Source organism: Diadema antillarum, unplaced genomic scaffold, assembly GCF_040938485.1.
Source record: "Diadema antillarum isolate AM-2024a unplaced genomic scaffold, OU_Dant_1.0 scf00000060, whole genome shotgun sequence".
In the NCBI taxonomy this organism is placed as follows: Eukaryota; Metazoa; Echinodermata; class Echinoidea; order Diadematoida; family Diadematidae; genus Diadema; species Diadema antillarum.
This window is the reverse complement of record NW_027270949.1, coordinates 878149-906145: the sequence shown is the minus strand read 5'-3', so window position 1 is coordinate 906145 and position 27997 is coordinate 878149. Positions and strand designations below refer to the sequence as shown.

Genomic DNA, 27997 nt, shown 5'->3' with positions numbered 1-27997 from the left:
TAGAATAAAGGAAGCACACGTAACTCATTTCAGCGCTTCCTATTGGTTACATTCTTGAACCCATTTTATAAAACTTTTGTCATGCACTGCCGCCTGTATCATAAGTATGTATGCTATATATATATATATATATATATATATATATATATATATTCTTATATTCTTATATTTTGTTTGTAGTTTGTTTTTGCTTTTGCTTTTGAATCAGTGGACTGAGTTGGGTCAAACGATTCAAATTCTAGTTTAGGCATCCAGATCAACGTTCTACAACGGCTACAACGTTCAAATTTCGATAAAAACATTCAATTTAGTGTTCGAGGATGGATTTCCTAATTTGTGCGGTGTAATCTGTGCGATGGGCGGGGTACGGTAAGCACTTAAAAGCACTTTCAATCTAATTTGTGAATGATTAATTTTAACAACAAAACATTTAAGTTTGTGTTAATTGTTTTGCTACAATTTTGTGTTACACATACAAGTCAAGAGTGATTCTGTATATTATATTTACTAGTATGTTCTATTTCTATATGTTCTATCTATATTCAATTCAATTCAATTTATGTTCACTTTTCTCAGTGAAGGAATATATAGCAAATATAGTCAATTGTGACGTCTTATAATTTTCCGATTAACTCTCGCTAGATTTTCTTTAAAATCTGCATTCATTGAATTCATATAATATTTTATGTAGAGATGAGAGAGATTTTCGCGTGTACAAATTGGATGTGCGTGAACTTGAGGAGAAAGATAAGACAGAGCACCAGAGACGTATCGTCCTTTCCGTTCTGGATTTTGTGTCCCTCAGTCGCCAGCTTCAACCCGGTAGCCATCAGCTGCAGGACCAAGACCTACCCGGACGCGCAGGCCTCGTGTCGGCGGTGGAGAGCTGGCATGCTCCCTCTGCCCTTGGTCACTCCTTCCTCGCTGGGCTGGCCGAAGCGGTGAATGATAAATGCGGCAGCGACAAACTGATCTGGCTGGACTGCACTTGTTGCTGGACACCAAAGCAAAGTCCGAACGGAACGTCCTGGGAATCAGCGGAGAGATCAGGCGACTGGCTGTGCAGGTATCCCGAAGACTCGGGCATATTCCGTCTTGATTGCGATGAATTCGCAGCTATGCCAGGTGAGAATTTGTCATGATTCCACCCCCCCCCCCCCCCCCCCCCCCCCATTTCAGTAGCATTCAATGGAACTCAATCTTTCGAGGTAAATGTTTATTGGCCATGTCCATGAAAAATACATTAAAAAAAATGCATGCGTTATTTCATGTGTGTGTGTGTGTGCGTGTGTGTATGTGTGTGTGTGACACATACGCGCACACACACAAATTCATATGTACATGGCTATTGTATATTTGTGTTAAAGGAGATATTTACAATTGATATGTTTGACGTGCATGGGTTATTTAACACGTCTTGCCTCTGGCGTACGATAGCACATTTCTTAGAACACATCGTCTTTATCACCCTTCAACCGCCACATATACATCAAATAAGACTCGAACTCGTGACCTCCTTGAAAGCAAAGAGTGTAAATCCAACGTGCTCATTTAGCATTCTTGCCCGGCGTTTGTCTCATTTAAAGTCGTTCCGTGAATATAGTGCTCAAGTAATGTATAATATCTGTGTGCGTGTGTGTGTGTGTGTATCTCGTGTGTGTGTTTGCGTGCGTGCGTGCGTGTGTTTATATGTGTGTGTATGTGTGTGTTTCCACATCGCTGCTTATGTATGATTTTGAGTTGCAATATCCTTCTTTGTTACTCTATTGATTGATTCCTCGTATTATATCGGGACACAGAGTTGTGTTTGCTTTGAGTTCCCCACCCAACTCTTATGTCCTCGCTTTATAATCAAGTCTGGTCGAGAAAAACTGAATAACAAGTAGGCCTGCGTGTGTAGTAAGAATGAAAATAGTCAACCTTCATCGTTACGTGGTCTTTGCATAGCCACAAATCTAGCTCAAATACTATAGGTCTACATGTTCCCGCTGCGTTGTATTAAAGAAATGAAGCCAGACAAACAAAAAGTCATGACGTCACATATATTGGGTGGCGGACGAAAGAAATCGGACAATTATGATTGCTCAACAGTTATGTAGGCCTATTTATAAAATGCGGTGCCGCCATCGCTGGGCAGCAGCAGTATTTTTATAAACTACATACATTTCTTTTGACATAATTATGTCAAAGTATCATTATTATCCCCTTGCCACTTTAAAGGGATCGTATAGTTTTTGGTTGAGACCTAATTTCAGGTTTCTAACATTTTTTTGTGAGATAATAAGAAACCTCTTATGAAATATGAAAGAGCTTGTAATTCTATGAGGAATTCAACATTCATTTGATGAAAATTGGTTTTAAAATAGCTGAGATATCCGAAAAAGAGTGACTCTAATAAAGTGTTGGACCCACACTTTATTACGATCGCTTTGTTTTACTTTGTTTTTGGATGTTTCAGTCATTCCAAACCCGATTTTCATCAAATAACTTTGAATTCCTCTAAAAATGATATGCTCTCTATTATATCATAAGTGTTTCTTGGTATCTCGCAAAAAGTAAAGAGCCCAATTCTCATCTCCACCAATACTGTACCATCCCTTTAAGAGGTAGGTCAAATGTTCTTTCATCAACTTCTACGAAAATAGCATGATAGTATAGTTATGTTCAAATATTCTAGATTTACCCAAACCTTAAAAACGAGATCATTTCATTAAAATTTTAAAAAAAATCATAATATTTCAATGAATTCTCCGATTTCTCCTCAAACTTCACTGATGATTTAGTGCCATTGATGTTTCTACATTCTCTGCATTCAAAAATTTAAGGTAAATTCCCTGTTAATTCACTCCTTGTTTTTCATTTCGAGCTTTTCTTACAATATAAGTGAGTTTTATAATGATCGCCTGTCATGTCTGTTAGGTACGTTCTTCTTATTGACGTGGTGACTGATGACACCGTTCAGTTTTATATGGCAACGGCCGCTGCAGGCCCTAAATGATATTGGTTCAAATTTGTAATGTTCACTGCCGTATCCCTCACGATCCTGCCAAGGAAGTGAGAAGACGGGGTAATGCCGGGTAGTTTGGAATAATGAATCCCATGCACGAGCAGTTTCGCTTTGCTGAAGAAGCACCTGCCCCTGGTGTCTATAACATTGTTATTCTCTTGAGCATCATTATTCTTTCATATCGTCTCCCTCCAGCGTGTGACGAGCAATCGAAGACTCCAGGATATTTGGCGATACTAACGGAAGGACAGAACATTATCCTCACCCACGTTGATACATCAGTGCGTGCGCGAAGGGTTTGCATACGTGAATAGCATGACTTAAAGTTGGAAATGGCAAACATTCAATCAGGACGGCTTCTGGAAGTTTGGGGATTATTGAAATCACTTCACTGAAATAACGTGGCATTACAACAGTCTTAATCAATGAAATGTCAAGCGTTTCTTTGTCAATTTTGGTCACTGTCATACTTAATGTTCATTGATTTTACTTTTTTTTTTGCTGGTTTGTTAATATCTTGATAATTATATGGCACTAGCAGTGACAAGAAAGAAAAATAGACAGACAGACAGAGGCATGTTTAGATGCATTATGAAATGAATACATCTTTCTTCTTTTCTTTAATAGTGAGTTAGTTTTGGGAAAAACACTGGTAAAGCTAGCGTATTCCAGCGGTTATTGAAAATAGACATTAGACCAAAATTAACATATATTTGATATAAGTCAATTATACTCTTTAGTGAAATTGGATGTTGGAGGGAGAGGAATCGACATTTAGCTATTTGGTTGGTCTTGCTGAAATCTATGTGCATGTTTAGATTCAGCTTGTAGAGCATGTGCTCTCTTAGCATGGGCGTCACCAGGGGGGGTGCGCTGGGTGCGAACGCACCCCCCTTCAGACCCTAAAAAAAAAAAAAAAAAAAAAAAAAAAAAAAAAATCAGTCTGCGAGCAACCTCAACGCCGGACGCTAAATATAATTGTTTTTTATTATTATTTTTATCATTTTTTTTTATTTTTCACCAGGGACAAAAACAAAACAAAACAAACACACACACACACACACACAAATCGCACCCGGGCTCTGGCAGCACTGATGTTCCTTTACAGTGTTTACTATCTATCGACCGTACTGTATCCGTACGGTATTTCACTCATTGTGCAACGGATTATTGAATTTCAATTCTGAAAATGCAAAAGCTCCGTCGCGTGAGAGGGGGATACTCAGTGGCGTAACTATACGGGGGGGGGGGGGGGGGGGGGGGGGGGGGGGAGGGGGGCGGCATGGGGGGCAAGTGCCCCCCCCCCCCCCATCCCGCTGGTAAAACAACAACAACAACGAAACAAAAAAAACTTACCAAAACCGTAATTTAAGGGATAGTAAACTGCTTTTGAAATCGACATGAAAAGGTGATCACGAAATAAGATATTTTTCTAAGATTTCTTTTAACCATAATTTAAGAGGCGTATAGTGTGAAACATTGTTCAAAAAGCCCGGAGCCGACAAAAGATACTGATTCAGCGTGATTCCTGGTTGGCATTCTGAATATAATCAGGATGTGCGCAGTGTATCAAAGCTAGATCATTAATTTTGCAGTGTTGTTTTACATACTAGTCTATATTAAAATGCCTTGCATTGGCAATAATAAGACTTGACCTCTTACAAAGGTTGTTTCCTAACTTTCCCCATGTACATGTATATAAAACACATACAGCACACACACACTAAACACACAAACAATTAGGGGATGCTCTAAAGTGCAGATTTTGGACATCTTTCAGCTGCTTGGTCACTTCGACGCCCCCCCTCGATGGTCATCCCCCCTCCCCCCCCCCCCCCCCCCCCCCCCCCAATCATGAACATAAACCGACATCATTGACTATATACCAGTGGCGGATCCAGGGAGGGGGACGCACCGGGCGTCCCCACCCCCTCTTAATTTCCAAAGCGAAAAAAAATATAGCTATACAAACGGCAGTTTTGGGACTGTAAAATGATAAAATTTTCTAGCTCGCTCGCTCCGCTCGCTCGCATTTAGTCACTATGCCATTCTACTGATGTTACTGCCAGTAATTGCTAGTACAAATTGTAGTTGCTCCCGGTGCGCCCCCTTAATTTCCAAAGCGAAAAAACATAGCTACAAACGGCAGTTTTTAGATTGTAGAAATGTCAAAATTTTCAAGCTCGCTCGCATTTAATCGTTATGCCATTGTAATGATGTTACAGCCAGTAATTGCTATAAAGTAGTTGCGTCCGGTGCCCCCCCTTAATTTCCAAAGCGAAAAAATAAAGCTAATACGAGCGGGCAGTTTTTTGACTGTAAAATGTCACAATTTTTCAAGCTCGCTCGCTTCACTCGCTCGCATTCAATCGTTATACCATTCTCCTTATGCTATTGCCAATAATTGGCAGCAGTTGTTCCCGTTGCACCCCCTCCCCTTAATTTTCAAACCTAAAAAATATAGGTACCAAACGGCAGTTTTTGGACTGTAAATGTCAAAATTTTCAAGCTCGCTCGCATTTAATTGTTATGTTATTCTCCTGATGTTGCTGCCAGTAATTTCCAGCAGTTGCGCCCAGTGCCCCCCTTAATTTCCAAAGCGAAAAATATAGCTACAAATGGCAGTTTGGGGGACTAAAATATGTCAAAATTTTCAATCTCGCTCGCTTCGCTCGCTCGCATTACAACTATGCCATTCTCCTGATGTTACTGCCAGTAATTGCCAGCAGTTGCGTCCGGTGCGCCCCCCCCCCCCCCCCCCTTAATTTCCAAAGCGAAAAAATATAGCTACGAGCGGCAGTTTTTGACTGTAAAATGTCACAATTTTCAAGCTCACTCGCTTCACTCGTTCGCATTCAATCGTTATGCCATTCTCCTTATGTTATTGCCAATAATTGGCAGCAGTTGCGCCCGTTGCGGCCCCCCCCTTAATTTCCAAAGCGAAAAAATATAGGTACCAAACGGCAGTTTTTGGACTGTAAAATGTCAAAATGTTCAAGCTCGCTCGCCATTTAATTGTTATGTCATTATCCTGATGTTGCTGCCAGTAATTTCCAGCAGTTGCGCCCAGTGCCCCCCTTAATTTCCAAAGCGAAAAATATAGCTACAAATGGCAGTTTTGGGACTAACATATGTCAAAATTTTCAATCTCGCTCGCTTTCGCTCACTCGCATTTAATCGTTATGCCATTCTCCTGATGTTACTGCAATAATTGCCGGCAGTTGCGTCCGGTGCGCCCCCTCCCCCTTAATTTCCAAAGCGAAAAAATATAGCTACGAGCGGCAGTTTTTTGACTGTAAAATGTCACAATTTTCAAGCTAGCTCGCTTCACTCGCTCGCATTCAATCGTTATGCCATTCTCCTTATGTTATTGCCAATAATTGGCAGCAGTTGCGCCCCATTGAGCCCCTCCTCTTAATTTCCAAAGCGAAAAAATATAGGTACCAAACGGCAGTTTTTGGACTATAAAATGTCCAAATGTTCAAGCTCACTCGCTCCGCTCGGTCGCATGTAATTGTTATGTTATTCTCCTGATGTTGCTGCCAGTAATTTCCAGCAGTTGCGCCCAGTGCCCCCCTTAATTTCCAAAGCGAAAAATATAGCTACAAATGGCAGTTGGGGACTAAAATATGTCAAAAATGTTCAAGCTCGCTCGCTTCGCTCGCTCGCATTTAATCGTTATGCCATTCTCCTGATGTTACTGCCAGTAATTGCAGCAGGCAGCAGTTGGGCCCAGTGCCCCCCCTAATTTCCAAAGCGAAAAAATATACCAGCACCTGCAAACGGCAGTTTTGGGACTGTAAAATGTCAAAATGTCCCTCCCTCGCCGAGGATCTCACACCGTCACATAATCGTACCCCCCGCATAGTCCTTCATAGCGAAGATTCGTGTATGTATACAATCACATTATGAACAATGTATAGTGTTGAGTAAGATTTATGTAAATGTACATGATGACACAGGAACCAATAAATCTGATTTAAAAAAAATCTCAAAGGTCTCTTAAGTGTCCAAAACGCACCCTCCTTGGAAAAAAGCTGGTGACGCCCCTGCTTAGTTTTCCTCATTTCAAGTTGATACTATAAGCTAACAATATAAACCTCGCCTTTGCATCATAGATGGCTCTGCAGGGGCGTCACCAGCTTTTTTTCAAGGGGGTGCGTTTTGACATTTAATGTAACGAGTTTTTTGGACAGACATTTGGAATTTAGAAAGCTCTCAATCCCCAGACTTTTAGTGTTTTTAAGGGAAATCAAGCGGGGAAAGGGCATCGGCGTAGCTAGGATTTCATCTTTTTTATTGGGGTGGGGGGTTGGGTGTTTTAATAGTATGCGACGGAGTGAGCAAGGGGGGGGGGACTGGTGTGGGAGGGGGTGTCCCCCTCCCATAGTGAGAACTTTTTGCATTTTGATGTTGTAAATGGTGCAATTTTGTGCATGTTTTTGCTTGTTTTATCGACTTGAAACAGTTCCACTCGGTTAAGGTACTACTTATTTTGATGTAGATTATTATTGAACAATTTGTCTGTAAAATAGTATCATCCATATAAACGTCCTGTTTTAATATTTATATGAATATCATGAACACGACCAAGCAGGAGCGAGCGGCGTGAGCGAGGGGGGAGGGTGTGGGAGAGGGTGCCCCCCTCCCATGGTGAGAACTTTTGCGTTTTGATGTTGTAAATGGTGCAATTTGATGCAGGTTTTTGCGTGTTTTATCGACTTGAAACAGTCCCACTTGTTTAAGGTAGCAAACATAATGATGTAAATTGTTATTGAACAATGTGTCCATATGATATCATTTAAATAAGCTTCTTGTATTAATTCTTACACTGATTTCATGAACGTGACCGGGCCCGAGCAAGCGGAGCGAGCGAGGGGGAGGGTGTGGGAGGGGGTTGTCCCCCTCCCACGGTGAGAACTTTTTGCATTTTGACGTTGTAAATGGTGCAATGTGATGCATGTATTTGCCTCGACTTGAAACAGTCCCACTTGTTTAAGGTAGCAGTACATTTTGATGTAAATTGTTATTGAACAATGTGCCCATATGATATCATTTAAATAAGCTTCTTGTATTAATTCTCACACAGATGTCATGAACGCGACCGAGCCCGAGCAAGCGGAGCGAACGAGGGGGGGGGGGGGGTGGGAGGGGGTTGTCCCCCCTCCCACGGTGAGAACTTTTTGCATTTTGATGTTGTAAATGGCGCAATTTGATGCATGTATTTGTTTGTTTTATCGACTTGAAACAGTCCCACTTGTTTAAGGTAGCAGCACACATTTTGATGTAGATTATTATTGAACAATTTGTCTATAAAATAGTATCATCCCAATAAACGTCCTGTTTTAATATTTATATGAATATCATGAACACGACCAAGCAGGAGCGAGCGGCATGACCGAGGGAGGAGGGTGTGGGAGGGGGTGTCCCCCTCCCATGGTGAGAACTTTTTGCATTTTGATGTTGTAAATGGTGCAATTTGATGCAGGTTTTTGCGTGTTTTATCAACTTGAAACAGTCCCACTTGTTTAAGCTAGTAGTACATTTTGATGTAAATTATTATTGAACAATTTGCCTATAAAATGGTATAATTTAAATGAACTTCTTGTATCAATTCTTACAATGAATATTATGAACGTTGTCTCTTAAGCAATCAAACAGAAAAAGCATGCACACGAGGGTGTATATAAGGGGCATTTCTCCTCTCACAAGAAGGTGATTTTGTATTTTCAGACCTGAAATTTTTTCCAGCCCCCTCCCAAAAATAATAATTTAAACAAATAGTTGGTTTTTTTTTCATTGAGGTGTCAATGGCTCTTATTCCGAGTGTGCATCACTTCTGTGTATGTTCAAAGTATAGTGAGGTACACGAATTTAGGGGGAGGATGTGGGAGGGGATACTCCCTCCCGCTCGACGGATCTTTTGAGTTTTTAGAATTGAAATAAAGCGATCTGAAGCACACTTTTTGTGGAAAATTCGGAAATTGTCATTCCCCATAGTATACTAAGTCTATAGAAGGGACAAGGCAATGGGAGGGTGGCAAGATACCTCTCCCATATTCGATTATATATTTTTTTCGCCTTCCAAATCCCCGGTCAAAATCGGGGGGGGGGGGGCGACATTTCCATCCCCCCCCCCCTCCCTTTGCTATGCCAGTGGGAAAGGGTTAATTGAAAGGAGCTAATATCCCTTCTCCCACGACGGAACTTTTGAATTTTTATAAAGTTAAGTGACAGATCTGGTGCACACTTTCGATGAAACATTTGTAAATCTGTCAATCTATAGATGTATTAAGTCCATGGAAAATAGACCGAACGGGGGAGGGTGTGGGAAGGGGTATCCCCCTCCCACACCAGGGAGACTTTGCTTTTTTAGAATTGAAATTCAGCAACCTGCCACCTGGTGCACACTTTGGATGAAATAATTGGACAGATTTCTAACAAAAAAGCAAGAAAATCTTTTCATCTCGGGAATTATGATTATGTGAGGTGGGGCAAATGGTGCGCTTGCCCCTCCAATATTATAGGGACAACTTTTTTTTTCTGTCATAAAGCAAAAAAGAAAAATCTTCTCATCTTGGGAATTATTGATTATGGGGGAGGGGCAAAATCATGATATGCTTACCCCTCCAATGTTTTTATGGGGGCAACTTTTTTTTTCTGTCAAAAAAGCAAGAAAATCTTCTCGTCTCTGGAATCACGGGAGGGGGAGGGCAAAATGATATACTTGCTCCTCCGTTCTTTTTTTATGAGGCTAAGGTTCGCATTATCAATATGGATTGGTTAGAAGTAACGTGCTGTACATAGACCCCACATACTTCTAAGTAGCACACGTACATGCAAACGTGTACGTGCTCCGTACCGTACGGATGTACAGTACGGTCGATAAATAGTAAACACTGTAGAATACTAGTAGGTATGTCTAAAATCAGTGCTGCCAGAACCCAGGGTGCGATTTTTTTTTTTTTTTTGCCCACGAATTTTTTTGTCCCTGCATGGTGCAAAATGAAAAAAATAAAACAATAAAAAACAAGATTTGTTATTTAGCGTCCGGCGTTGAAGTCGCTCGCAGACTGAAGTGGCGATTTTTTTAGGGCCTGAAGGGGGTGCGTTCGCACCCAACGCACCCCCCCTCCCCCCTGGTGACGCCCATGTTCTTTTGAAAACGTTATGTGAAGTAGAATATCATACGTCAAATGCAATAACAAAGATACACTTGCACTGTCATTTCTCTGTAAGTGTTTTTGTTTTTCTTCGTGCTAAAGTGTCGGTAAAGGCTCAAAATTCAAATATACTTTGTCCATACCTAACTGGTATATACGAAATTGTCATTACTAGTTGATTTGTTTTTTTTTTCTTGTGATTAAACATAATTGCTACGTTTGTCTACCACTGCAGCACTAAAAGTAATATTGCATGACAAAATCCTGTAAAAGATGATCTGTTCATGATGTATCTTTTTTTTTAATTTCACTTAATGTCATTTATGATGACAACTTACAATACGATAAAAAAATATATGTCATGTGGGCGTATCATACAATTATATCAAGCACGTAAATCGCTGATATTGGCACATTTGGGAACACCAAAACATTGGACTTTTCAGAGAGATGCAGCCAAGCGAGGCGTCAGGAATTCCTAAGTTTTGATTGAATTATCCAATTGCTTTCAAACCGTCACAAGTGCCATTTACCTGCGTACATACCTTCTCAGCATATACTGAAATCCACATCACGGTGTGCTTTGGACAGACTTTCCCCCAAGAAGTTATGGGGGGGGGGGGGTTCATAAAGTTATTTCTCGATAACTCTGAGCTCTCAATTGTCCAGCCATTCGTTATATTTGCATCATTTATAATGATTCATGTAATAAATAATTATTAGTATATTAATTTATGTTAGTGCCATTCAATGCGAATCAATGTCAAACGAAACGAACGAAAATGTTGTTACTAGGATTATCATAATATCAACAAATCAGTGAAAATGTTGGTATAGAAAATGTTAATTCGTTATCAAAGTCTGAGTAGACTACCTTGTAGAATATCATTTTTTATTCTTTTTATTTCATGAACTGTGCTTGATATAATTTATTCATCTTAACTTTCCTGGAAGACTTGGACCATTTCCAAATCAGCATTCAAGAACCGGTGACAAAGATGAAAAACCAATGCATAGGGCTTGAAATTTCTGGGCAACAAAATATCTTTTCTTTTCTCTTCTTTTTGTTATTCTGTTTGAGAACATTAAATGTTTTCCTACACTCTTAACTAGGATATTATATTTCTTTTTCCGTATCATTCGCATATTCAATAGATTCTTTTCGACTTTGTCTAGTGAATATTAACTTTTGCAATTAACTTTACTTCTATTCGGGATTATATCCCTTCTATGTAATATTAAAGGGCTCCTCTTCCTGTTTTTGTCACTGAATTTGTGTATTTTATGGGTGTGGTCACTGAAAATCGGTGGACAGAGGTCACTTTTGACCCAGAGATACCTGAAATCTGTTTCTCATGTTATTCCTTGTTTGGAAGCAGGACAAGCTGTTAGAAGTAACATTTCGCAAAGTGGTCAAACTTTAAAAAACTGTTTTTGTCCCGTCCTGTCTTTAATCGATCCTTTGATTTACCTTAGACTTTTTCCCCAATATATCATACATTTTTGCATGCCATCACAGTTCAGTGCGTGATATGAATACACAATACAGAGACAACGATAGTACTTTTGAATAGAGGGTGGGTTCAACAGACGCGCACGGTCCAGAGGCTCGGGAGGAGAACTGCCGGCGAACGTACATGGGCTGGCGTACACGAAGACAAACATATTTGAAGCCACGGGAGTCCAAAGTCCACGGGCGTGTATCGGGGATGGGTGGGTGGGATACGGATGACCCGCGATGTGAAGCCACACTGCTCTTCTCTAGTTATAGTCTGCTACAGTCAGTCAACAGTACGTCGTAATTGCGTTTGAACTCTGTGGAAGGTCTTCATCATTATCAATAACACTCTCGGCAAGATTTGTCATTTTCCAACCAAAAAATCCGTCGGCAAACCTTTGCGGCATGTAGGAGAAATTACCGAGCAGGGACTGGAAGTGTGGGAGACATATACCTCTCAGGTGCTCCGGAGCGAAATGTAGATATTGTGTCACTATGCATTTGCCCGAAGTGTGCCGGAAGTTTGCCGCCAAGATGAGGGGGCAAAAAGCTGTTTTATTCACAGGAATAGTTTGCGTATTTCTTGGCCTCGGCCAAGCAGCTGTCTTGGTTACAAGCGGGCGATTCCAACATTACTCTACGCAGGTGGTGATCGGTAAGTACCATGGGGAAGATATGTTTCTCTTTGGTGATAATGGCGCAGGGCATGAATATAGATAGTTGTCACCGAACGTTGGTTGTCGATTGCCACAATCATCGAGTATTAGTACAGTGGACCTCCGTTACAACGAATTGTCCTCAATAGGGCTGGAGGTTTTCTTTCGTTATATCAAAATTTCGTAATAACCGAACAAGTAAACAATAACAAAGTAGAGCGGATAATGTTGCGGCCTGAATTTTTAATTCGTTCTAACCAGGATTTCGTTATAGGCGTGTTCGTTATAATGGGAGTGCACTACTGGCATTTGCAGTTAATATTTACGGGTCCCGCCATCCAGGGTGAACTGGGACTTGAGGCTTATTACCACTTGGTCTACTATCAGATGGTCTACTTTCCAGTTCGTCTATCACCACTTTTATAAAAAAAAAACAACATGGTTTTACAACCGTAACCATGGTATAACCATGGTTATGGACGGTTTTACAATGGATCGATGGTAGTCCATGATTTTTAATTCATATCCATGGTAAATGTGTGGCGGAAGTGTGGTAATACCATTGTTAAAATACCATAGTTATGATAACATGATAAAACTTTCATTCTACGATGGTTTTAAAACCATGGTGAAAAAATCATTGTTATACCACAGTTTTAAGAAATTAAAAAAACAATGGTGAGAAAACCACGACAAAACCATCGTTCTACTTTGGTAAAAATAACATAATAATATAACAATGGTTGTAACCATGGTTTCACAATAGTATAAAAACAATGGTTAGGAAACCATGGTGTAACTCTCGTTCTACCAAGGTTGAAAACCATCGTTATTAAACCATGATTTCTTCATGGTTTTATGATAGTGTAAAAAAGATAGTAATAAAACCATGATTTTAACCATGGTATTATGATAGCACAAAAACACTAGTTATAATACCTTGGTTAAACTTTCGTTTTACAAAGGTTAAAAATGATGGGTATTAACCATGATATTAACCATGGTTTTATCATAGTTAAAAAATGATGGTTATATAACCATGGCTCTAACAGTGGTTTAATGAAAGTGTTTTAAAACCATGGTTAAAAAATCATCGTTATACCACAGTTTTAAGAAATTAAAAAAAACAATGGCGAGAAAACCACAACAAGACTATCGTTCTATTTTGGTAAAAATAACAATGATATAACAATGGTTGTAACCATGGTTTCACAATAGTATAAAAACAATGGTTAGGAAACCATGGTGTAACTCTCGTTCTACTAAGGTTGAAAACCATCGTTGTAAAACCATGATTTCATCATGGTTTTATGATAGCACAAAAACACTAGTTATAATACCTTGGTTAAACTTTCGTTTTACAAAGGTTGAAAACGATGGCTATTAACCATGATATTAACCATGGTTTTATCATAGTTAAAAAATGATGGTTAGGCTATATAACCATGACTTTAACAGTGGTTTAACGAAAGTGTGAAAACAACGGTTTTAAACAATCGTTCAAATTCCATTTTAGCAAGGAAAACGATGGTCATAGCTACACCAGGATTTGAACCATGGTTTTATCATAGTGTGATGTGCAAAGGATGGTTACAGTGGCGTATCTAGGGGGGGGGGCAAGGGGGGCACGTGCCCCGGGCGCCACTCCTTGGGGGCGCAAAAAAAAACGAAGAAGAAGAAGAAAAAAAGAAAAAAACGAAGAAGAAGAAAAAAAAAAAAAAGAAGAAGAAGGGAACAAAAAAACTCGCCCGGAAGGGGGGAGGGAGAATGGGGGGGGGGGGGGGGGGGGGGCAGAAATCCAAATCAAACAAGATAAAAACAAAACATGATGACGCGGACAAAATGACAATGTTTATTGTGTTCACACAAAAGTTACATGTTCTGTGAGCTGAAATACAAAAATTTTCGGCTCGCTCGCCAAAATTTATGTAAAAAAAGAAGGTAAGAACTAAACGTGATGATGACAAAATGACAGTGTCTATTGTGTTCACACATGTCATTTTATATTTAGCAGGCAAAATGTTACACCGAGCAGCGACTGCAATTTCATTCGTTCTGAAGCGATCGCCGATTGGATCAAAAGACGACGCCAACGGTTTCGAACATACGGTTAAGGGGGGCGCAAAAAAAAAAAAAAAAAAGATAAGAAAAAAACGTAATGATGACGCAGAAATATACAAATTTCGGCTCACTCGCTTGTACTAATTTAGAGTATTTTTTCAAGTCCTCAGTTTGTTGGTATAAATCGTTATCTATATAAGGTCGTCACTATAATTGTGAGATTTAATAAGCAAAGAATGACAAGAATTCCATGTTTTGTAAGCTGAAATACAAAAATTTTGGCTCGCTCGCTGTGCTCGCTCGCCAAAATTTATATAAAAAAGATAAGAACAATACGTGATGATGACGAGGACAGCCATATACAAATTGCAGCTCACTCGCGCGCACTAATTTAGAGTATTTTTTAAAGTCCTCAGTTTGTTGGTATAAATCGTTATCTATAAGGCTGTTACTATATCTTGATTAGAATAGTAAGATTAGGTAAGCAAAAAATGACAAGAATTCCATGTTTTGTAAGCTGAAATACAAAAATTTTCGGCTCGCTCGCTGCGCTCGCTCGCCAAAATCTATCAAAATTCATTACATTTAAATCATCCTCAAAAGATCCCTTTTAAATGCTTGAAAAAGCATCATGTGGATTTGGTTTAAAGTCCCTACCGGGATGGGGTTGGGGTTGAACACTTTCTCAGAAATTAGGGGCGCAATTTTCGTGCTTGCCCCGGGCGCCGTTTTCCCTAGATACGCCACTGGATGGTTATGAAACATTGATTGGTTCTCCGAACCGTGGTTTCATGATAGTGAAGAGGCGGTTAAAAAGCCATGATTTTCACCATGGTTGTATGATAGCTCATAAGAACAGTGGTTATAAAACCGTGGTTTAACTTTTGTTTACCCACGGTTGAAAAAGTGGTTATTTTAACAATGGTTTCAACCGTAGTTTCATGCTGATCAGATATAGAGTGCAGAAAAACCATATTCTAGAATTTCTAACCAGGGAACCTTGTATGATAGCATAAGAACAGTGGTTATTAAACCATGGTTAACTTTTTGTTTTACCAAAGTTTAAACCACGTGCTCTATGATTATTGAATGATGTCGATCACAAAAATCAATGTGAAAACTCATAATTTGACGGCCGCAATGCCAATGCAAGTCATGACGGACATTCATCTAACGCAACCACCCGTTTGGCTTCAACAGGATTATGTAAACAAACAGTAGTCTTACCATTGCAAATAAAAAGCTGCTTCACTTGGTTGATTTACAGCATTCCTAAAATGCAACATCTATTCACTACGGAATAAAGCACGTAAAAAACCTTAAATGAGATTACATACTCGTGAAAAAATAAAAAAAAGGTAGTAACCCATTGCCGCCCGTTCGTTCCCCGTAGCTTTGACATCACTACAGCTAAACTCATTTGGTCTACTATCAATTTCGTCTAATTCCCGTTTGGTCTAATCCTTGGTCTAATACCTGTTTTGTTTAAGCCTTACTTGGTCTTTAAATGTCCAGTTTGGCTATTTATTATTTCATGTAATGACCAGATGGTCTAATTGCAAAGTTTGTCTCCTTGGATTGTTCCCACTTTGTTGTCTAATGTAATGTGGGTATTCGACGAAATGGGCCATAAATCCCATCTGGAAGTAGACCAACTGGTAATGAGGCTAAGTGGCAATTGGACTAAATGGTCAATCGACGAACTGGTTGTAGACCAAACGGGATTAAACCATAACGGGCAGAGACTAAATGGCTGTTGGATGATGTGGGAATGGACCAAGTGACAGATCACCAACTGGGAAAAGGCATGAGCTGCGATTTATCAGGGAGGTTTCTTCCCACCTTCCTGGATTTATCTTATAGGAGAGCAGCTCTTTTGTGGACAAGAGGCCATACCAGAAGAGAAGGGGTTTTATGGAAAGAATGGAGAAGCAGAGTCAAGTTTGTGATAGAGGGGGATTTCTTTACGGTGCTGTACATGCCATAAATCGATATGTAACTTCGGGTCATAGTTTGAACATGGAATCTAAGGGTAGGCCTACCATTAATGCAAACATATTTGCAAGTCGTAAAATCGTCACACTGGTTCCTCTCCGTTGTAGTCGATCAACTACTGTAGAATGATTCGTTCGTGTGACCGCAGGCCAGTTCAAAGTAAACTTGTGAGAAGGCATGGCATTAAAGTCAAAAGATGTGGGTTTTTTTTTTCTTATCAGAAGTATTTCTGGGATTGTTTCTTCCAATCAATACAAAGCGTAGATACAGTTACGAAACAATTACGCATGAAGATATCTTAACTTGTATTCCTCAATGTCTGTAAGATTCAGTCACTTCCAAAGGTGATCGATCTTGTTTACCATTGCAGGATGGGGTATCGGCATGTCGTTAGGACTGGCTTGCATGTCGTTCCACATCGCCAGCTTTCCATGCAGTCAGCTCATTCCAGTTAGCACGATTATGCTGAAGTATGCCCTCTTCTGGTATTACAAAGTGACGTGGAGGCGAAGGTGGAGGACTTTCGAGAAATTGACGCACAGGTGCACCGAGGAGCAGACAGCTGTGCTCCTGCAAAGAATTCGCGCAAACGAAAATACGATCTACGGCCGAGCGCGGCAGTTCAAATTCATTCGCTCTGTGGAGGATTTTATGCGCCGCCATCCGCTGACTACGTACAAGGATTACTCGGGATATATTAAGCGTGTTGCCAATGGCGAGATCGGAGTGATGACGCACAATAAACCAAGCATTCTGGGGAAAACCTCTGGCACGACTGGCATTTCCAAACAGTTCCCAATCAGTGATGAGTGTTTGGAGGAATTGACAACGAGCGCGACAGTTATTACGAACGTGCTACGGAGTCGGCACGGCGTGGCAAACTCTCTAACGCTGCAGATGAACGCTTCGCTGCTGACGGCCTCACGAACCAGTATCTCCAAGGGAGGCATTCCCACTGGGCCTCTTACAACCTTCGTCATCGGGGACGACGTCAAGGAATTGATGTTCACCACGCCCCTCGTTGGATTCGACATCGGCCATGAGCCGACGGCCATGTACGTCCACGCCCTCTTTGCTTTGCGAGACGAACAGCTGGGCTCGATCTGGGCACCGTTCGCATCGACTATCTACATCTTCGTTCGCTTTCTGGAGATTTCCTGGAACATGCTGGTCAACGACATCCGGCACGGCACCCTGTCCGACAACCTGGAGGCCTCTCGGCCAAAGAAAGAGAAGAACTGAGTGGACGCCTGGTGAAAATGCCCGACCGGGCCAACGAAGTGGAGCGACAATTTCGGATGGGATTCGAGAACATAGTGCCGAGACTGTGGCCTCGTCTGATAGCTTTGTATGGAATTACCAGTGGATCAATGCAGACCTTCACTCGACGATTAAAATATTACATTGGCGGTAAGTCACCTTCTTATAGTCATCATTTCCTGCGTATCATTCTAAATTTACACGTAAACAGACAGACAGACAGAAGGGCACACATTAGCATAACACAAGGACACATGTATGATATTTATAATTCTTGAGATTTCATTGACATATGGAATGCAAACGAACATTAAGAATCAAGATTTGATGTGATAATGATGATCAAGAGCGTCAACTGATGATGTGCGTGATGCAGAGGCAAATACTTCAAAGCCTTTAGATGTGTTTGGTCACGTACTAACAGAAATTCTCTCTTTGTATGATCTCACCACAGACAGAAATTGTCACATTGCACGAGGTTGCTACATCATCCATACTCACAAATAGCAAAGCTATTTTTAAAATGGTTTTCATTGAGACATAAGCAAAAGAAAAACATGGACTCCAAAAGATCAAAACGGCTGTGTAGATGGTGTGTAGATATTTGATTCACTTAAATCAACTTTTTTTGGCAACTAAATTGCATTTCGCTGAAAGAAGCGATATGCCGTAATTTGCATGAGTTAGGAAATATTACTGTTCGGTTCATTTGATTAAAAACTATTTGTTATCAATAACGTGAAAGGAAACGTTATCTTAAGAAAAGAGATTAATGCTGCCTCCTCCGTGGTGGTTGTGAAGCGAAAAAATAGAGATGGAAAAGTTTCAGGTTCTGTGGTCTACCTGTATTGAGTGGCCCACATTCCTAAAAGCTTGTCTTCTACGTTGGTCCCTCTTTTCCATTAACGCAATCATTTTGAATAATTAGTTTCATATATGTATATTCTTTTTATTGTAATACATTGCACGTTTTGTTTTGTTGTCGAATCTGTATCGATAACATGTGTTATTGGAAATAAAATATATCATTTGAATTGAATTTGAATTGTATGATTGGACGATTAGATAACCAAATTTAGAAGTTACTACAACACATTCCTTCTCATGATTGATTTTCAGACTTAAGTTGGAATGTGAATCAACATTAAGTAACCAAGTGCTAGTAATTAGTTATAACACCTTCCCGTACATTATGCGTTATACACAAGACAAAAGAATATGCCTATTATACGTTAAAGTAAAGACATACTGTATGACATAAAAGTTTCCTCTTTATACAGGTTCATATTATATGACACAGTCTATTATGTAGTGTTACATGTAAGATTGTACGTAATATGACATGCATGAGTTCAAATCAATAATAATAATGAAAGTAATAATGATAATAATGACATTTTTATACCGCATATATCAAATGAATGTTCCTTAATGCGCTTTACAATATTATCGGAAAATACACTTAACAAATTACTTTCAATACACAACGATTCTTTGTCGAGTTGTTTTACACATAAACTGAGCTGATTAACACATAAATATTAATCGAAGTAAATAATCACCCGTTACTTAGAGTCTTTGAGTAAAAGCCATGATAAAACAACCATTGGCAGACTCGGGTATGTTTGTATCCCACTAACTAATCAATTATAAAGAAGTTGAGGCATATTTGAACGAAATGCAAGTTAGAAGTTAGATAAATTGTAAAATCATTCCATGATGTGTTTCCTCCCAGACCGTAAGATCTTCTCGGGGTACTACGTCAGTACGGAGGGATTGATTGGTTTCGCCTGTGAATTCCCGGATGACGGTCAGACAAAGTATATGTGTATCCCAGACGGACCGTTCTACGAGTTTATACCAGCCGATTATTGGTAGGAACCAATATTCCCTTCACTCCTTCCCTCCCCGCTCCCTCTCTCTCTCTCTCTCTCTCTCCTAGTAGTGATATGAGTCTACGCGGACAATGATCTCTAGATACTTCTTGTTACAAATCATTTTGGACATAGTGCCTTAATGATTATTGTCACCAAAAGTTGCATCCAAGATGAACCGTTCTATGAGTTCATACCAGCCGATTATCGGTATTATTGGTAGGAATCAGTTCCCTTCTGAAAATCACTTGACATCACTCCTCCCCCTCCCCCCCCCCCCCCCTCTCTCTCTCTCTCTCTCTCTCTCTCCTAAAGTGATATGTTTCTTCCCGGACAACGATCTCCAGATATTTCTCGCTACAAGTCATTCTGGACAGATATTCCTCAATGATTCAACCCAGACAACTAGAAAACACAAAATTTAGTCATCATGTGACGTCGCTATGTATTTTGTATCACTGTGTACTTCATCCCGCTCCAATTAAAGAAGAAACGTATGTTAACATCGAGATAAATCATTAGTAGCAGATTGAGAATACCTGCAGTAGTATAAAAGTGTTATGCTTATTACGTATATTACCAATGTTATCTTTATAATGAGCATTATTGCATTGTAGTATATTCTTTGTAATTTTGTCTTTTGTCGTTTCCTATTTTCATTCCGGTTGACCGCGCAGCGACGAGAAGTGTCCGGGTACTCTGTTGATGGGAGAAGTCCGGAAGGGAGAGTGTTACGAACTCGTGATCACCAACAAGGACGGACTCTATCGCTACAGGCTCGGCGATGTCGTCAAGATCACCGGCTTCTTCAACCAGTCTCCAGTCTTTCAGTTCCAGTACAGGTACAGTGGACTCCCGTCGTAACGAAGTCCTCGGGACAGGCAGTTTTCTTTCGTTATAACCGAACAAATAAACTATGAAAACACAGTGCGTGGACAACATAAGTTGCGCCCTGAATCTTCACTTCGTTGTAACCGGAATTTCGTTATAACCGTGTTCGTTATAACGGGAGTGCACTATACATCTAAAATGTGGGATTTCACTCCAGCTCTTTTTCAAAGACACACACTTGTATAATTTATTTCTGTTATGAATAAGCGAAGATATTTTGTTGTGTTTGTTATGGTATTGAACGGTGTTATATAGTTTTACCCATATTTGTTTCTGTTGAATTTCAATACGACTTCCGCATAAATGGCTTTCCTTTGGAAGTGATGATACCGTTTATGCCAAATATCCTTCTCAATATTCTGGTTGATTGCTATCATATAGGACTTACAGCACTCGTCTGGCTTTTATCTCCATGTGACATACAGGATAGAAAACATTACTTGTTGCTGTATCTTTTCACCTGTGCTGCACTCGTGTTCAATTCGTGCAATATGATCCTGACTTGAGCAATATATTTCAATGGGCTCCATGTCATTTGCTCCTGTGGTTATTGAGGCAATGCGGCTATGAAATATTTGCACGTTAAACCAAATATAAAACCTACACACAAACGTAACCCTTACCCTTATCCTAATCCTCACATCGAACTAAATTTAAAACCCCATCACAACCCCGACCCTAACCCTAAGTCCCTGGAGGAAATAAGACCGGAGCAATTGCTGCAGGACCAGTGTCACCATTTTAATCTACTATCCACTCGTTGTAAAACTTTGTCCATTGAATACACAGAATCGGTGAGCTGATGAACCTAAGATCAGAGAAGACATCAGAGGTGGCAGTCACCAGGGCACTACAGGAAACAGTAGACAACGTTGAGGGCGTTCAACTGGTTGAATACGTCTGCGCCGATGGGGCTCTGGTGGATGAAGCTATGAGTAAGCCTGTACTTCCAGTATTTTTAGTTCTATTTATCTAACAAGAAATACTCAATCAATATCGTTCGATCATTAAAGCTGCAGCTATACCGACACTTATTTGAAGGACACACGTAGAGAAATCATTGCAATGTTGTTTTCTGTTTGTTGTAGGCTACTTGGTCCGTCTTAACTGTTTCTTTTAGGAGTTTCCTTGATATCTTTTGTTTTTCATTGCTTTTGTATTCACGGTCAATGACAAGCAAAACAAAAGCAGGTTTTGTTTAATTCTGCAACTTTCTTCGTAGCGTTTCATTTCAAACTGAGCATTTTTATTACGAAATGTATGTCGTTTTGGCAAAAACGGACTTCCGATCAACATGTTGTAATATGGTGGCGCTCTTTATCCATGGAAATCGAGGGATACTGGTACTAGTATGTCAAGCAGTCATCAAATGTTGTATTGAGTTTTTGTGTGTGTTCCTTATTACAGAATATGGGTTTCCCTTTCTTTTATTGCAGATGAGAAAACCCCTTCACATAGTATGTACTACGTCATATTCGTTGAGCTCGCTGTGTCCAAAGGGTCAGAATTCGGTACGCGCGCAGATCAATGCAAACAGGTGAGCTTGTGGTTTATGATGTTGTTGTGTAAAAGTTCGTTTGTTCCTCTTGCAATCCTGAACATTAGATTTAGATTCCTTTCATAAGCTGATGTATTGCAGAGGTAGGCAGTTCAGTCCTTTCCTCAGTGTGATAAAACTGCCAAGTTCTTTATAATGGGGGGGGGGGAAGAATACTATGAATTTCCAGTGAATCTATTTGCCCCCCCCCCCCCCCCAAAAAAAAAAAAAAGAAATAGTAATAATAAATAAAAATAAGTAAATAAATAAAGAATCGAGCGTTGTTCTCGGGACAAGAGAGAACGTATTGTCGAGGAACTTAAGGTTAATCTTTCATTTCTTTTCAAAAACCCTTGAGGCATTTTACAGTAAGATTTCACACAAATGTTGACAGACATTTTTCTTTAACCATGTAAAAGTTCGTGACGTTTGCAACAGGTAAATGCAACCTTTTAAGACTTCAGATTTTCACTTCATGCAAATTTTGTCAAATTTGGCTTTGCCGTGAAGTACGCCTGTAGTATGATGCCGAGGTATAAACGGTGATATTGCGTGAAAGGTCTTCCATTTATCTGCATATAAACATTCATCATTGGTCTTATTTTCTAAATGACACTGAAACAAAAAGCCTAACTGCATCAAATTATTCTTTAGTTGTAAATTCAAAACTCTTATGATTTCTTAAAGGTTACAGACATCCCAAAGTAGGTGTTTCTTAATTCAATTTCCTTGCATAGATCACTGACTGATTTATGAAGAGAATACATCATTACCCCTTCCAATATTATAAGTAGATCTGTTTCAGCAGGTCGGAGGTTGTTTTAAATTCCACGACAGTTATTATTGTCTGGTTTTAGATGAAGAGTCCACTGTTCCGTTTGAAAGACTTTCAAAGACTGTTCAAGACATTCTAAAGTAGGTATTTCTTCATTCATACTTCTTGCAAAGATCATTGACAGACTTATTAGGAAAGGAAGATGATCATCACCCCTTCCAATATCAAAGTTTACATCTGTTTCAACAGGGTTTGTTCTAAAATTAGTGAGTTGTTTTTGTCTGATTTTGACAAAGCGTTCACTGTTCCGTTGGATAACTTTGACAACCTTCAGTCGAGGCAACTTGAACATTCCAGCAAAGCATGCAGTTGATGCTATCTACTTACCATGATATGGATGGCGTGCTGCCAGTAACGCAAACACGTAATGATAATATGTTAGTTGGTAATACTATGAGATCAACTCCTTCACAGTTCACTTGGTGGGTGAACCGCTTACACTGAAATAATTACTTTGATTAGGTGCGTTTGCTGATATCATCATACCATAAATCATTATACGAATAATTTATGAGTTGTGAGTGCATAGGGCACGAATATCGCACGAGGCGCGAGATGAGCCACTGGTCTATTCAACAAGGCGCGTAGCGCCGCGTTGAATAGACCAGTGGCGAATCTCGCGCCGAGTGCGGTATTACGTGCCCCAATGCACGAACAAAATCATAAATTATTCGTTTTATACAACACCTTGTCCACAATCACAATACAAAATTAGTGACCGCCAACTCAGGAAGGCCCAAAAATAAATGTAACAATTAGGCAGAGAATTGTAAACCACCCTGTGTACTGCTTTCAAACACTCGTCATGATTCGACCACACAGTCACAGGAATCACGAACTCCGCAGGGTCTATACCCATTCTACGCTAACGTTAGATCGAGTTAGGCCTGACTGTTAGGTTGATCTGAGATGTCGGTAGATCTAGTAGTAGGTCTAGACTTTGTCTATTTCCGAAAATGATTTTGTATAAAAACACAGAAAAATAATCAAATTACGGTTTCTCAACTTGAAATGAAGTCTTGATGTTGGGATCACTGTGGTCCACGTAGCAGATCAGAGTCAAAAGTAAAAACACAGCAGTACCGCTAGGTGTATACAGGCCGCGATACATGCAACTAGCTAGGTAAAGTAACTGCGCGTACACGTTAACGTTGCAGTACTCCGCCGCGCCTGGTCTGTGAGACTTACCGGCAGCGCAGCGCAGCCGGCCAGCACGTACACTGTACAATGTAGTTTGCTGGCGCTTTGCTACGGGTGTGAGCCACAGAACTCTGTGAGCGGCCATGCATTAGTAGCCCCCCGCGAAGCCGTGCTATAGTACCTCCGAGCCGTGCTATAGGCCCATGCCAGGGGCCTATTGTATGGCTGTCACTCTCAATGAGTTTGATAGGTATTTTCTATTGAATGTCATGTGACATGTTCTTGGCCAATCACAATTCGACATCATTCTGAGGTGTTGTATAAATAGCCATAATGTTATTATAACAAACATAGTGTCATAATGTATGTTGTACATAATTATTAAGAACAGTGAGAGACAGAGTGAGAAATAGACAAACACGCGCGCGCACAGACACACACACACATATATATATATATATATATATATATATAATATATGTATATATATATATATATATATATATATATATATATAATAGTTACAGCAAAGGATTTAACCAGAACATGGCGAGGCGGTACAAGGACGGTTAATATGTTGGCAGCAAAACGTGCACATAGACGTGGCTGATGTTGGGTTGCACCCCTTAATAATCAAGCTTTCGGGCGAAATGCCCTTCTTCAGGATCTACACAGTCAATGACGACAACGTATGCGCAAAATCAACCTAGATATAAAATCATACTAAACTTAACTAACCTTTGATATTATACATTCCAAAATATAATCAACCTACCAATAGATACAAAACATACACAATAACAACACATTTTTAACCAAAAAAAAAAACCGAATATACTATTACTAAATACAATCTCGGAACAAAACTTACTGTATTGGTGCTGAGTGCGGTCTTGTGATGTTGTCTGTGCAAAAGTTATGACCGGGTGTACCTTATATGTGTTTGTGTGTGTGTGTGGGGGGGGGGGGGGGGGGGGCTTTCTGTACTGAAGCTCGTTCTCATTTGATCAATCATAAACTACCAATGCTCAGTTTTTTAACCATCCGACAATATAAGAAAAACTTCCAATTTACAATTACAATTTCTACATATTAATACACTTCTTATGATACATACATACATACACATCCGCGTACATAAATTATTCATACACATAGATCTATTAATCCAAATACCTACTTACATACACCCACATTACTTTAACAACAATTCAACCTTCCCAATAATACATATACATTAATACATTACATATTTTATATCTACATACATTTACTTAAATCGCTACTTAAAATTCTCAATTCCTATCTAACTAAACAATATTCTAACCATCACAAACAATAAAATATCTATTATATACTCACATTTGAATTATCTCTACTCATCTGTATCTATATAATACACATTCATCCAACATCTACTCAATACTTCCCAATAATTCAAATAATCAGCTACAACACATAATATATTTACATACATACATACTTACAATTGCCCATAAATATCAATTTCTGACCATTGATTGTGGTGGATGAGGTGATGTGAAGAGGTGGTATTATGATTCCGTATTGATTCCGTTTAGGTAGAGGGTCTTTAATAAAGCTCATCAATCCAGGGGGGTGTTTCATAAAGCTGTTCGTAGAGTTACGAACGACTTACGAGCGACTGGTAATTTGTTCTTGTGCTAAATTATGGAAATTCTGATAAGTATAGCACATCACCAGTCGCTCGTAAGTTGTTCGTAACTTTACGAACAGCTTTATGAAACAGGGCCCTGAAAGATTCTCTGCGTATAGTGTTGTATATATATGTATTTATATACATGTATATATACATATTATATCATTATACATATTATATATATATATATATATACAGTTATACATATATACTAAGTCGTAGGATAGTGAGCTCGAAACAGAGCTCGACTCCACTCTCTTATACATAGGGCATATATCAAATATATGTGTGTGAAAAAATATATATATATATTCATGCAAAGTGTTTACATGTACTTATCTATCTCTCACTCGTTATAAATCTTAGTAGATATTAATCAATCTAATAATTCATGTCTCGTGCAGTTTACCGCCGAATTCGACGCAAATCTCCGAAGCGCAGCGAGTGCTTACGACTCCTGCCGAGAGTCGAACGAGTTGGGTCCGCCTCGGGTCTTCTTCGTCGACAGCCAGGCCTTCTCCGACTTCAGGGTCCACCTCCTGGAATCATCGAGCGGGGGCTGGGCTCAGCTGAAGGTCCCCCGGAAACTCCGCCTGCTGGAGTGGGTCCAACTCTTCCTCGAACACGAGCTCAAGCACGACCCCGCGGAGATGGTATAGACCAATTCCACCTGGCAGCATAATCAGCCATTACTGCTGTGTCCCATGCGCGTAGGCGTAGTAGAATGCATTATAAAATGGGTTCAAGAATGTAGCCAATTGGAAGCGCTGAAATGAGTCACGTGTGCGTGCATTAATTTCTCAGTAAATGCACGGCCTGACGTACGTCACAATGTTTACACTAGCAGTGCGCACTCAATCAGTTGTTACAAGTGCGTCACGCGCTACTATACGCGCTGTCAATCCTGTAAACAACTTCTAGTTCGGGCTGCCACAACAGCCGGCGGTCTTTCTTGTGCATAACACGTATGGCGTACGTATACTCTTATACGTACGTACAGTACCTATGTGCGAGATTTCCGAATGCGACATGCGTAAATGTTTGGGACGAACATCTTCGGACATCTTGACTTTTGAGCGAGTGCTACATGTAGCTGACTGGTATTGACCCACAAAGGTACGTGAATAATGCTGTTAGTTTTCGACCCATTTTATAAAACAAATGATGCACAGGATTATTTCGCACCTTCACTAACACGCTCTATCCTGTGCATCATTTGTATATAATTAATAATTCGACCGGCTGGCGCCCGCCGCGGCCGCAATCATGCATTCAGCATACGCATGCGCGGATGGGTCACCGCACTAATGGCGAATTTGCTGTTAGGCCGGAACGGTCTAAAAAAGCCGCGCTTCTCAACCTTTTACAGCCGGAGGTCCACTTTGGCTCCTGCTAAGTTTCTGGAGGCTCAGTTACATGTGTAGATCAATACAAACCTTGTTTATATTTATTATGGGAAGACATGGCGGCCCTCCTGCGGGATCTCGGGGCCCACTGGCTGAGAAGATCTGGTCTAAAGAGAACAAAAGGGTGTGTGTGGGGTGGGGTGGGGAGGTAGTGTCTTCTGCCAATTCTCCTTCAACACCCCACTCCCATCTCTAAATTCTGTAGGACCGGAAGTAGACCCTACTTTAACGAATAATTAAGGGGCTGAATTTTTTCCTCTCTTATAAACTATGCAAGAAGCAATCTGGAGTCGAACTTTATAGTGGTTGCTGATATAATGTTATGTATTACATACATGTCTTAGATATCTTTCTTAGTCTTTCATTTTCAAAATGGAACTTTATGTCGAGAAGTAAAGTTGGAATTTGTTATGAAGATTTAGAGTTGTATGTTATCTTGATCAGCTACTATAGTCAAACTGCGTATAATATATTTACAAATGACATCTCTAGAATGGAAAGCTTTGTTATAAACGTTGTGAAGTTATGTAGATTAAGTATATGGTGATATCATCTTTTACATTCACTACAGTCGAGGTCTGATTTAGTTAATACCATTCTTTAGCGTATTGCTACACCATAAACAGTCCATCTTATGACGTTTCTGAATCGGACATACTCGCATTTACCTTCCACTTTCATTGTGGTATAAAAGCAACTATATAACAGAGAAAAAGAGGCTCTTTAAAGGGGATGGCTAGTAACCGATCAGTGGGAATCAGTGGGAATGCTGAGGGATGATTGTTCCAATCCTTGTGGGATTCATTTAAGAGTACATTATATATCTCCTGTTGTGTGAAAATTATTTGCTTCAGAACGGTCTCATATTCAAGTAATGTGCAGATTAATGCCTCGTCACTGACCAGGCACGCTAACCTGGAAACATTAAACTGCACATTACGTGAATATGAAACCATTCTGAAGCAAATAATTTTCACACAATAATAGACATATAAT

General features: G+C 39.9%; 1 protein-coding gene across 1 annotated transcript; it reads left to right on the top strand.

Moving 5' to 3' along the window:
- Positions 1-355: 355 nt before the first annotated feature.
- LOC139716012 (uncharacterized) lies at positions 356-27218 on the top strand. Its single transcript, XM_071627570.1, is given in 11 exon segments — positions 356-369; positions 806-1125; positions 12180-12323; positions 16751-17590; positions 17593-17790; positions 19376-19514; positions 20192-20356; positions 21195-21340; positions 21842-21942; positions 26000-26248; positions 27207-27218. Coding segments are annotated over 11 exon segments (2328 nt in total).
- The last annotated feature ends 779 nt before the right edge of the window (positions 27219-27997 follow it).